General features: G+C 42.2%; 1 protein-coding gene across 3 annotated transcripts; it reads right to left on the bottom strand.

The window, feature by feature from the left end:
• Window positions 1-12: 12 nt before the first annotated feature.
• Window positions 13-12,698, bottom strand: LOC306794509 (3-hydroxyisobutyryl-CoA hydrolase, mitochondrial-like). Of its 3 annotated transcripts, XM_079292610.1 has the most exons (9): window positions 8,937-9,033; window positions 8,559-8,601; window positions 8,272-8,403; window positions 7,879-7,963; window positions 7,319-7,399; window positions 7,139-7,191; window positions 812-946; window positions 501-654; window positions 13-125 (listed from the first exon to the last, which is right to left on the bottom strand). In XM_079292610.1, exons 1-9 carry the CDS (start codon window positions 8,966-8,968, stop codon window positions 79-81), a joined length of 762 nt encoding a protein of 253 aa, XP_079148736.1. In that variant the 5' UTR covers window positions 8,969-9,033; the 3' UTR covers window positions 13-78. The 3 variants fall into 3 exon arrangements, with proteins under 3 accessions (XP_079148736.1, XP_079148737.1, XP_079148735.1); XM_079292611.1 differs by lacking the exons at window positions 13-125; window positions 8,937-9,033 and adding an exon at window positions 12,578-12,698 and having other exon boundaries at window positions 401-654; XM_079292609.1 differs by lacking the exon at window positions 13-125 and having other exon boundaries at window positions 401-654.
• Between the last annotated feature and the right edge of the window lie 806 nt (window positions 12,699-13,504).

Here is a 13,504-nt window from a genome sequence, read left to right as displayed (position 1 = left end):
AAATCCTGCTCGTCGTGCCCGGCCTCGGTGATGGGCATGGCGGGAAGCAACACAATCAGAGCCCCCGTCCCCTGGAGGTCACGGCACTCCTCCGTTTTGGACAGGGTAAGAGGGCCTCTGGACGCCTGGGGGGACACCACCGAGAAGACTGGTCAGAAAACCTCATGTTACGCAGACCACATAGTATTTTTTGTATCTAGCTAAATAGTACAAACTAATTTCTCAAAACCAACGTAGGTTAATAATAAGCCTCAATATATAGGTAGGCATATATAGTGTTTGTGAAGAGTCAGTGGTATTCATCAACGGACATCCCTGTCTCTTTAAAAGACACCTATTAGCATTGAACAACATCTAAACATGACTTTTATTCGGTCAATATGAAAGTTGTTGTGGAAGGACTTTCCTCAAGCACAGAATAATGTACAAATGAGAATAACTGCAGTCCAATCAGCAGACTTGCTGATCTCTTTGTTTTGTCAGTGTAAGCTGCAGTCTACCGTGACGCTGATGTGGACTTTGAAGGTGCGTTGTCCTTCGTCCCGGAGTGTGTTGGTGACACAGAGGGTCTGCAGTGTGCCATCTCGCTGCTCCTCGCTGACCTCTGACCCTTTGCCGCCACCGAGCTTCACCTCCAGCCAGTCTGACAGGATCCTGAGGACAGACGAGAGGACACGCTCAATGAATGGTTCAGTGAGATTCAATGAGAAGAAACTCAACTAAACCGTAAAAAGGTAATCAAACATCTACCCGTCACCACTGCCGTTACTATCGGTGACCTTTTTTGTCATATTGAAGAGCTGCTGCTTACCCGTCTGCCAAGCTGGCTACACTCTCGTGGTCGCTCGGCAGGAGGAGAACAGCTTTCCAGAATATTCGGTCGGGCGGGTTTGGGATATTTTCTGTCACCAGTGCTGGCAGGTCGAGCGGCTCCCACACTCTCTAACTGAGAGAAACACCAAAAAAAAAGAAAAAAAGAGAGACCGTGACGTAGAGCAGACATATTTTCACATCTAACTCGGTGATTTAAGGTTTTATTTCAACCAAACCAGAGCGGGACTTAGCTGGAAGTGGAAAGACGAGGCTAACCACGACGGCAAATGAGTTTTATTTCGTTTCGGTCAAGTTTAAGTGTGTTCCATGATTAGCGAAGTAAAAATGACTGTGTTCTTCAATGACGTTTGAGACGGCTGTTTCACATCTAACATGGTGAATTAAGGGATTATTTAGACCCAATAGGAGTTGCCAATTGTTGGACCAGGGATTTCTGTAGAGTTTCAATGGAATGTCTTTTCCTCGCCTTTGAGAAACACTCCTGTGTGCTCCACCGGCTGGCTAAGAAAAGTAAGCACTGAACGCTAGAAGCCGCCGCACCTGGTGGTGTTATCTCTGATTCCCTGGTGTTGATTAACCCCCATATCAACCTCAAAACAGATGAATAGTACTACCTGATGCAATCACGCCACCTGCTGAGGGCTGAATCTGTGCCAACCAACCATTAGCGAAAGTGTGATTACCTCATCTTCACCTTGCTCTTAGAGAACAGCTAGACAGAGGCACACTATCTGATCGCAGGAGACGAAACAGACCTGAAACAACCAGATCCCAAAAAAAAGGCACACAAAAGAGACTGACTGTGACTTATGTCAGCTTAAGACTACACAATTACATGATGACAGCACTTCAGGCGCAGAGCAAAGACGGGCACCGTGTTCAGAGTGGAAACAGGAACTCGACAGATTTACGACGGACGGTGTTGTCGCGCAAGCGTAGCACAGTTAGCTGCAAGCCGCCGACTCAGCACTCGCCACGTTGAGAGCCGCGTGGAGCCAATTAATGCGTTCTAAACAGTCTTATTGGGCAACTTTAGGAACACATTTCAAATTTTAGAGATTGACAATGTTCAATGAGAGATTACGTTGAAGCTAATGATACAATTTGTGATTGCTGAATTCCATTTTGTTCCGGTATTGTGCATGTTAACTCACTGTCACACTGTCCTGGTTTACTGGGACACCTGAATAGAGCAGAGCCATATTTAATGTTCTCAGTAACACCTGGGCTTTTCCTACTATGTGCTGTGAAAAAAGGCCAATTCAAATTCTTTCCCCTTGACATTCTGAAATGCAAATAAAATCCAACAAACTATTTCTCTATTAATTATTTCATAATAATAATAACGTGAGTTTTAATACGGTACGGAACAATTTCACAATCTACTTTAAATATTTAACTGCATTATTTTCATACCCCTGTTTGTTTCATACTGTAATTGACACTAGCCTTTTTTAAGTTCTATATGTGTAAGGTAACACTGAAGCAAAACATCCAGAGCTCCTCCTGTCTTCCTCTATTGTTTGATCCTGAATGATTCATGTATAAGATGAATAAACCTACACCACAGCAGCCATTTCCTCCAAAGTGTAGAAATAACACAACCTGAAAACATTTTTCGCAATCAGAAAATGAAAGAAAACAAAGGAAACAATAAACTGTCTCCTTGCAATGATCGATGGACGCACCGGTACGGAATGAGGGTCCGTTTGATCTCACATTACCCGAGTTTTACCATAAAAGCAGTGGAACATTGTTACGTGCTGGTGTGGCACCGCCAAGCACCATATAAGAACATGTCTGCAGACGCTGCTGTCAACAATGGAAATGTGCAAAAGTGTGCAGACGAGCATGTTTATAGCTTATGCTTACAAACAGAATAGGCTGCAAAATGTACAACCTGGCTGGGAAGAGTTTACACTGGCCAAGAGTACGGAGGGCTTCAGGAAGTCCTCGTAGGGCTATTTGGTTTACTGGATTACTATCTGGTTTACTATCTGTTCCCAGAGTCAGAACTAAACATGGAGAAGCAGCGTTCAGTTTTTCTGCTCCACATATCTGGAACAAAGTCCCAGAAAGCTGCAGGTCTGCTGAGACCCTCAGCTCATTTAAATCAAGATTGAAGACTTTTCTGTTTGCTGCTGCCTTTAATTGAACCACATTCAATTCATATATTAATCAATTTCCTGCATTTTACAACTGCATTTTATTTCTTGCACTGTTTTTTAATTTTTTTGTTTTAATGAATGTTCTTAATTGTTTTTAAATCTCCTTTTCTTTTGCCTTATGTTTTGATGCTTTTAATGGTTTTATGTGAAGCACTTTGAATTACCTTGTTGTTGAAATGTGCTATACAAATAAACTTGCCTTGCCTTGGATACAGAACAGGTGGTGGGGTGAAATCCATTGCAATGATGTCGAGTACCGTAGTTGTAATACTCTTCACACCTCAGTACCTCAAGAGGAATCTAGGTACCTCTCCCCAGAAACATTTTGCAGCAGAATCCCAGTTTGCTACATCAGAAATGATTAGTGCCGCCGTGCATGAGAGTGGAAACACAAGTGGACACAAGTGGCAGATAACAGTTAGAAACACTTGAAGAGAAAGTGACGTTTGTTTGAAAATGACTTTCCACATCACTCTTGCTGCACAGAGTCTGGAAGATGAGAACCTCAATCCTAACCCATGGATCAAAATCTACCCTCAGGTCTGTTTGGGGCCCTCACTCTGTTCTCATTAGATGATGTGGACATTAGGAAACAAGAGCTCTGTTCTCCAGAGGAAAGAGATTACAGCCATGCGGCTCCAGACAAGTATCCATCAGCGGCCACTGCGCCTCGTCTGTTACAAACCCTCTTGAAAAGCGGTGTGATCCGAGCTAGCATGCGAGGAGCACTGCAGCACGACCACGATAAATGTTTTGAAATGTGAAGAGCAAAACTCAAACACGCTGAAAAGTCAAGAGACACGGATTAATAACACTTCAGCATTCAGACCTTCATTCTGGGGATTTTAAACTTGGAGCGCGATGAATGATGTGCGTGTGATGAGATCCCACTGATGTAAGAGAGAGTGTGCGTGTGTGTGTGCGTGTGAGAGAGAGTGAGTGCTTTGACGTGCTAAAGACATGCCTCTTCCCTACCCGGTGGTTTGTTATAACTAAATGCAAGAATACTCGCTCGACGTGGGAGTTCTGCCCCGAGCTCAGTGCCGATCTGGGAACAGGGACTCTGGTCCTCTTGGACTCTTCCATATATAGAACTAGCCTGTTTTACAACCACTACACACATTAAAACAGCAATCGCCTCGAGGATGGTTTGCATCAACATTAGTGTCTTCCAGTGGCGGGCCTTGCATTTTATACCTGGGCCTTCACTGCTGTCCTGCAGCTGAAATACCACCTTATAACCTCATGATGGCGCCACAGCTACGGTTATTATTCATTTCTATGGCTGTAACTATGTACGTATTCGTATTAAACCGTTCGGTACGAGGCTTACAAACCGAGCAATACGTTTGAATAATACTAGTGCATTTGGAAAATGCAGAAGCTTAAATTGTGGGAAATATAATTGTAGTGGCCATTTGTCGGCTAAATCAAACTTAAACAAATAATAATCAAACGCCACTGATGCACCGTGGTCGGTATCTTTACGCAGCCAGAAGAGAGTAAAATGTCCAAGCAGGATTCAATTTTGGTGTATTTATTAAATAAAGCAAATAAAACAAGAAAACAAACTAATTAACTAACTCCTGTCGTGCTGTCTCTCCTGTCCTGTGTAGCTGGTAAAAACTATACGCCCACCCCGGTGCATGCTGGTCCTACCTTTCTACTTGTTTAAATAGCAACAGGTGCCCACAGTAATTACCCAAAAAATAATAGAAACAAACAAATTGCTATTAAAGAGAAAAATAATCTTAACATATGAAACATCTACAATAATTAAACAATACTACTTATAAATGAAATAACAAAATACAATATCACATAAATAGCTCCAACAATAATGTTTTCTGCGCTCATGTAGGAGACAACGGTCTGTGTGACCTCTGAACCGGAACAAAAAAACCCACAACAAAAAACAGCTGGGGCTCCGCAAGTGTTCTGGGAGGCTACGCTAACTAGCTTAACGGGAAAACAGCAGCAACAAGCATTCTGCTACACACTCGAGGGCCATTCAGGTATTAGATGTAAAAAAAAACAACCGCAGTTGACTGACTAAATGCTGTTCACTTAAAGACAAACTCCATCCTCCTTTCTTTGTTGACAAAGAGTTTCATCCCAGTTAAATCCCAACTCACAAATCCGTTTCTCCTCCTTCAGCCATTGAGTGTTACAAAAACAAAGCTAGGTAAAAAAATGAATAATCTACATCAAGCAAAATGCAAAACAATGTCATAATTTCTTCCATATTTTTCAATTTGAACTCTCACTACTCCGACTAAGCCTCTGCTGTTAAGTTTCGTTTCACGATAGTCACGTGCTCGCCCACTGACCAATCACAGCACACGCTGCACCTCACTGCAGAGCTGCTCCTGGATACTGAGCCGCATGTAATGCTGACGTAGTTGTAGGCCAGCTAGCAGGCTCTGACATACGCCCAACATGTCAAACTAAAGATCTGATTGGTTGAACACTATGACAATCAACATTATCGTCTCCATTTACTTAAACTGCTTATGGATGCACTTGTGAGTCTGCAGGCCTCGGGCCTCTCTTCTTACCTAGAGACACAGGTGAGATCTGATTGGATAAAAGCTTTCCTTAAAACAAGCTGCACTGGAAGCAGAGCAACTGAGGAAGACGGGAGCTGTGCAATGAGAAAATAAGATAATGGGAAAAATATTTTTATAAATTATAATACATGTAGTGTATTTATGAAAAATTATAAAATAGCTATAACTTTGTGATTCTGTTTCGGCCAGCAGAGAAGGCCTTGAAGGCCCTGACGGCCCACCACTGGTGTCTTCTCTCTACTGACATGACAGATGGGAGCTCTTCAAAATCACGTTAATCCCAGAGCCATAAACCCATTTACAAAGAGAGAAAAAAATAATAATTGTGTGATAAGCAGCGCAAAGGAGTTGCCGAACCTTTCCACTGGGGTGATGGACGGAAGTGACTTGTCTTGTATCACACCATATGGTGCCACGTCAGAAACAAGCACTCAGCTGTCCCTCGCATCCATTACTGCACTCTGCTACCCTACATTGTTTCTCTTTCCCAGTGTTGTTCTGACAAATAAATTACAGCTTCCGTCTCTCTCGCCTAAGTGGCGGTGTCATTGTCATCATGGCGGTCTAAACACGCGGGGGGGACAAGCAAAGAAGATGATTTGGTTTTCGGTTCACAACCTCTAGGATTTATCCCGCTGTGAGTTACCCAGTTTGAAATGCTTACTACACAATACCAACAACAAAAAAGCTGCTTTTGTATCGGCAGTCCTAAGCAGCCCAAAGAACTAACACGTTGGTACAGGTCAGGCCAAGATGGTGATCACTTTAAGTCCCTGCCATCAAAGAGCGACGTTTGACCCTTCAAATATATATATTCTTGCAGCTTTAAAGGTTTTAGTCGTTCTACATCCACGCCTTTGATTTAAGAAGCAGCGCACCACTACAGCGCCATGTGCAGAGAATGTGTGGATGCAACAACCCTGAGAAATCCCTCTGCACTCACACCAATGTGCAGAGACAGCCTGAACGCGAGGAGTTCAGAAGAGTAAGCTTTGATCTAGGTTCGCGTACATGACCATTAAAGAAGACTTCCCAGCCAAAACATCACCACATCAGCGTGAAGTATAACAAGCAGCAGTCGAACAAGAGAGGACAGTAGAATACACACACACAATGAGTAATGACCCTGCAGATACCGCTGGTGGTGAGCAACCTCAGTGACACCTCAGGAGTAAACTCACTGTCAAGGTCATGCGGTGGATAAAAGAACAGACTGAACCAGGCGATTGAAACAATATTAATAGTTTATCGTCATTTAAAATAAAGGTCCATCCTAATATATATCTGCATTTGTGTCTGAATAATGTCTGATCATGCTTAATGTTGCGCAAAGGCACCAATTAAAATCCCAAACATATCTGACACCTGGAGCGACAACAAATGTGGCAGCAGCAACTTTCATCCAATCAGAGGCCACCTTGCCACCGGCAGCAGCAGATAGTTCTCTACTGACACCTACAGGCGTATTTGAATAGCACGCCCCGATAAGAGAGCAAAGCTTTTCACTCAAAAAGGAACCAAAACACCACCCATATATTACCAACTTCATACATTATAAATACTCACGCCTCCCATTGTTATTCCATCAATAAGGGCGATGTAGGGTTTCCTGCATGTTCCTTAAAAGATAAAAAAAGGTGTTGGTGTGGTGTTAATCTCATTATTATAGTGAGATTTTAACTGAATAAGGGCCCATAGATAACAGATATTTGATAATACGGGTGTAATAGAACTTGTAACGCTTACCAATCGCGTTGTTGAGAATGTATTCCTCACGGAAGAAGACCTCTGCCAGAGAATCTCCAACTTTTCCTGCTTCTGTGACCGCTTAGAGGAGAAAACAGATCAAAGCAGAACCACGTCTGGTTACATTACTGTCTCTCCAGACCCAGTCTGTGCCTCTCATGTACTGGCATACATGCAGGACACAGATGACATCATCCATCTTGCAAGATAAAAAAAAAACTAAAAAAAGGTCTATATCCCATTTCATCAAGTTGCGACTCAGTTTCCTATTCTGGTTGCTGATGGCTGCCATCTTTGTTTTGATTTGGAAACAGAGGCACAAATTAGGAAACTCCTTTTTTTAATCATTCAGCAGACGGAATCATTTTTCATCCAGATGGTTTTAAGAGGCTTTGGGATTCTGGAAATACCTTTAAAATAAAAAGTGTTTTCAAACAACCTTCAAAGGCTTAATGTTCTTTTCGGAGAACTGATGTGATGTGAATGTCTGCTATTACATGAGAGGCGTAAACTGGGGCTACACAGACCCTGCTGATTGATCCTTCAAGGCAAATGCTCACCTCTGATGTCTCCACCAGCACAAAAGGCTTTTCCACCTGCTCCTCTGATGATCACAATGTCAGTCTCATTGTCATCTTCCCAGTTCTAGAATAAAAAATTCATAAAAAAAGCAGCACATTGACAGGAAATTATCATCAAAAACAAATGTTAATTGTGTGCGTCACCAGCTGAAACAGGTTTCTGCTCCATTTAAGTGAAAGTTCAGACAATATTAAACACAACTGGATTACACAATGGGTTTTGGGATATTAAAAAATTTAAAAGGGTTTTTGTACAGAGTACAAGTATCTGTCCAAAGCCATTTGGGATCTGTAACACACTGCAATAATAAACGCTCCAGGTCTTGACATTGGACCCAGTTGAGGTGAGCATTAACCAAGCTTTCCACCTACCTTGAGCTGAGGGTAGATCTGTCGGATCATGGTCAGGTTGAGAGCATTCAGGACTTTGGGTCTGTTCATGGTGATCACACCTGCGTTGCCCACTTTCTCCAGAAGAACCCCTGGATCCACCTGACTCGACATCTGATCCAAAATAGAGACGACGGGACAGAGTCTGTAAACGTCTTTACAAGAACCCATTTAAATACACAGTGCAACTAGAGAGAGCCTCACTACTCAATACTGTAACCCTGCAGTAGCTACAGTAGAACATGCAGGTACATGAGGGGGCTGCTCACCATGTGGCCCTGGATTCGCTGCAGCCTGCAGAGGGACCTCAGCCTGCAGGAAACAGTAGTAGAGAACAGAAATATTATCACAGTCAGTTTATCAATGAATATGTCGCCTTCTGACGAATTCAAATTCGGAACATGAACATAAATACATATGACCATAGACTCCCAGTTCGACCACTTACGATCACGACATTGTTCCTTAGTTATACTACACAGTAACGTTAGCTAGCATCCTGTTGACTTACTTCAACCTTAGCCAGCATGTTTGCCATCATATAACAAGCTAACGTCACATATGACACCAAACTGAGTGTCAAGAAGACAACTGACACCCAACTACACAGTGGAAGTTCAGGAGGAGCACTGTCACTTGCAACATACCTGTAAGCAGATGTCAAAATGGTTAAGGACATTATTATCTTTGACTTATGTGCCGTGGCGAGTGGCTGCACTTTCAGGTACAGCTTTTGGCTCTCTCTCTCTCTCTCTCCTCTGTACTTTCTGCGTTTACTTCCTGAAAGAGCCGCAGAGCCGCCGCTGATTGGTCGGCATGATGACGTCACGGTGGTTGTACGCACCACCGAGAGAGATGCAGTCGGCGCTGGGCTTCCGCCACACTGCCCCCTACTGGGCAGAGGAGGTACTCTCAGTCCTGTGTTCTTAAAATACAGAACACATTTATCTTACTATTTTATATTTTTTGTGTCCATTCCTGTAACTATTAAAAAACAATAGTGAAAATACCTCCTAGGCCAGCAGTTTAACAGTATGACAATGCTCTTTGGACTGTGTTTACTTTGGTAAAACTCCCTGCTAACAGTGGTTAAGAGTAGGCCAATTCTAACTTAATGCATTTACTCATTTACTGAGTTAGCCTACTTGCACTTTACTTTGAGTACACCATTTTACACCACAGCATTGTACAGGGAAATATTTACTTTAGTTACCCAACATTATGTAAAGTAGTTAAATCAACTTTGCCTCAACCAGCTACAAAATAATATAATATAAAACTCTGACAGGGGCAATTCTGTATAATGAGTACTTTTATGCATTCTGTGTGTATATGTCTTTTATTTTCCTTTATTTTCTTTCTGTACTTATATTGATACAAAGCACTTTGTAACTTGTGTAAAAAACAAAAAAATACAATTTGACTTACTTTGGATATTGTGAGTAATGTGCTGTCAATACAATACTATACTATACTCTACCATACTGTACCATACTATACTATACCATACTATGCTATACCATACTATACTATACTATACTATACTATACTATACCATACTATGCTTTCACTTGAGTAAAATTATGAATGCAGGGCTTTAAGTATTGTAATTTACGCATTGCTACTTTTACTTAAGTTGGGATCTGGATGCATCTTCCATCCCGAACTACAAATACTGTGCAGGTTTTTATTTTTATTTTTATTCAATTCAATTTATTTTTGTATAGGCCAAAATCACAAATTACAAATCTGTCCCGGAACCCTCACATCGGAACAGGTACACAATTATAGCTGCTTACATGGTGATTCATCAGTTATTATAATCAAATGACATAAACTGACAGGAGCCAGTCTGCTACTAAATGAGTACTTTAACTTTTGACAATGTAAGTACATTTTGATTATACTTCTGTAGGTCTACTAATCAAATGCCTGTCTGAACAGCATTTTAATCCACTGTCCTGAGAGAACAACACAAATTGTTTGACAAATAGACGTCCAGATATATACGCCCCTAGAACAGGTTTGACTATTAAAATGGTTTATGGATGTCCTACTTCTAACAATGCAATACAAGATCTCCTCAGTCAGACAGCTAACAATATAGGCCCATTGTAAGCTTCTCAAAGGTACAGTGGTATTAGGTTGCAATATACTGCACAGTTCAAGTTATGTCTGTGAATAAAAAAGTCTTAGTGAAGTTTAAACTTATTTTGACAGGGAGGAAACGCTGCCTTTAAATATATATTTATATTTCCATCACTTGAAGACAGTTTTGTATTGTGTCTCTAACATTAAAATACTTGCTGTTCTCATAGGCACCTGCGGAGGCGAGGGGGGCCGTACAAGACGGAGGCAGCCACAGACCTGAGCCGCTGGAGGCTGAGTAACGTGGAGGGCAGGCAGACCTGGTGCTATGTGGACGATCGGGATGATTGGGACACCCCCGACAGAGAGCAGACGATGCTGGAGGCCCATTCGCTAGGCTTGGACACGGTAGGCTTTTTAAAATTGTGTCAAATGTTGTTTCAAATGAAAAAAGTTTGGTTGGTGATTGTTACTTATTCTCTACATTTTACTTTGCACTGATTCATATGGACTCTCTATGAAACGTTTGAACAACATTATAAAACGGACACAATAAACCCTGTTAGTATACAGTGAGAATAAAGTGTGTGAATGGTGAATGATTATAATATAATTCTAATGTACGAATATAGAACAGAAACTTTAAGCTGTTTCTGTTATTGGTAATCCAGGTGGCTGGTAGACTCCTGCATTGTATGGCATATGTCTGGAGTTCATTTCTAATCTCTCATTCTCCCCACAGAGTGTGTTTGTGTCTGGCTCCGAAGCCGCCCACACGGCCGTCGATGCAGCTATATATGATATTTGAATAGAGGAGTTACAGCATTTCCAGTACAATCGCTTTAAGCTTTAATCCAGTGTGCAGATACTCTCCATTTTTCCTTCACAGAATCTGTTATTCAGCGCCCGGCTCAAACCTAAAATGGCCCACAGCTACCGTTTTTGCATTTCTGTTCTGTCTAACAACTGCATTATCAGCGGTGCACTTAACTCCTAAGCAGGAGCGATACAGCAGCACAGCAACAAGGGAAACCAACAACACAGACTCTGCCCCTCTGCTGAAATGCTCCAGCATCAGACAAGTCTTTCCCGACACTTTACATTTTTTCTTCATGCCAGCGGCTGACAGGGCGAAAGCTCAGCCAAAAAGAAGCACGAGCATCAAAATAAATAACAAGCGAGCAAAACAAGGATTGAATGACAGACAAACTGACCTTTCATGTTCTGCTATTTTCTTTCCAACAACTTCAGTTTGGTTGCTCTAAAGCTGAGTAAAATAGGCGGTACAGTTCTTAAATTTGCTCAGTCATCTTTAATTGATGAAACACATTTTCTTGAGGACAGAAATGTGGAAAAATAAGAGCGTCTCCCAAATGCCGCCCGTGGACAGCGATCCAGCCAGGGGGATAAACACGCCTTCCAATGCAAAAATAACTTCACATCCATAATTAACGGCTCATTTGAGGATTCAGAATGATGTTCGTATGTTATGTTTATTCCAACATGCCATAGTGACTCAATGGGATTATTTTTATGTGTAGGATGCCCAACTGTGAACATCGAAAATGACTACCTCACCCGGATAAGTGAACTCAGTATTGTCACATGCTGTGGGTGTGGAAGGGGATTCACAGGTAAGGGGGCATGATATACAGGGCAAGGTCAGATAGCAATTTATGTTCGACGTCCGTGAGCTTTAAGTATGACCAAACCCCCACCAGCAGAACTCTGCTGCTGTTGCGACTTAAGTGTTAATCCTTTCCCTTTTTATTTCAGAAGCGGGGCAAAGTGAAAGGCTCGCTCACCTTGACAGCACTGCCTCTTGGGAGTTCTAAGCATGAAGCAACAGGTGAGTGGTAGAAGAACCCCGACAGGGCTCAGTTGTGAAATCTCAGATCATTTTCAGATGGCTTCATGTTTTGTTCTGCTTCCTGCTAGGAATCTGATTGACCGCCCGTGTACCTAGTCTACTCTATAAATAATAGATGGAACTAGAAGTTGTTATTCATTCCACAATAAACAATTACGCTTTTTTTAAGCTGTGACATTTGCATTTGGATGGGCTATCTGGGAGAGCTCAGTTTCTTAGATCTATGTTGATAATGGCGTTGTGAACACACTCTTACATGACAACACGGATCAATCATCTGAACAGAATTCCTGTGTATCCATGCATGTGAGCAGATGAAGAGGACCTCACCCTGAGAGCAGCCATATACAGTCTGTTGCTCCACATCCACATTGATAAAACCGACTGGAAAAGTGCTCTGAAGCTGCTGGACCAAGCTATCAGAGACATGCCTCGCACCAGACACCGGCTGTGAGTAAAAAACACAGAAAAGAAGAAATAACACACAGGGGAGGGAAACGATACGAGAGTGACAGAAACAGATCATATTGTCCTCTGTGTTTTACCAGACCGCAACTGCAACACAGAATACTGCTAAAAGCTCAACAGGGGAAAAGCGTACTGACGGACATGCAGAAGTTACAAGACGAAAGAGAGCCGTGCTGTTCACTAATGTGGCACTGTGTGGGAGTTTACACTGTGATTTTACTCTCTATCCGTTTTTCATAGTTAAGTGTCTATATCAGACATCATCATTTCCCTTTATGCCTCTTGGCATGTAGGGCAGCAACAAAAGTCTTCTACTCCTGTCTGTCCTGGGCGAGTCGCTGGATGGTGCCCCATGAGTGGTTTAGGCTCTGCATCTCCTTCTCCACAGTTCTTCTCCATGTGTTTCTTGTGCGGCCTCTTTTTCTTTTCCCTTCTGGTGTCCAATGTAAGGCTGTTCTTGTAATATCAGCAGGATATTTTCTCAACACATGTCCTATCCATCCCCATCTTCTGCTCATTAGGATGGTCTCCATGCATTCTTGTTGGCATTTGTCATACAGTTCTTCATTTGTGGAAGTAAAAAATACATGTAGACATATTCTTAATACACGATTGGGAAAACAACTGTACTTGGAGAAGAACATACCTGGTGCTGGAGAGGGCCAGGGTGCCGGCTTTTCCCAGGTTGACCAGACCACGGGCCAGATCTGCCATGCTCTGCCTCTGCTGGCCAAAGTCATATATATATATATGACTTCATACACATATATATATATGACTTCATACACA

This window comes from Melanostigma gelatinosum (assembly GCF_949748355.1).
Source record: "Melanostigma gelatinosum genome assembly, chromosome: 20".
In the NCBI taxonomy this organism is placed as follows: Eukaryota; Metazoa; Chordata; class Actinopteri; order Perciformes; family Zoarcidae; genus Melanostigma; species Melanostigma gelatinosum.
This window is presented reverse-complemented; position numbering and strand designations above follow the sequence as displayed.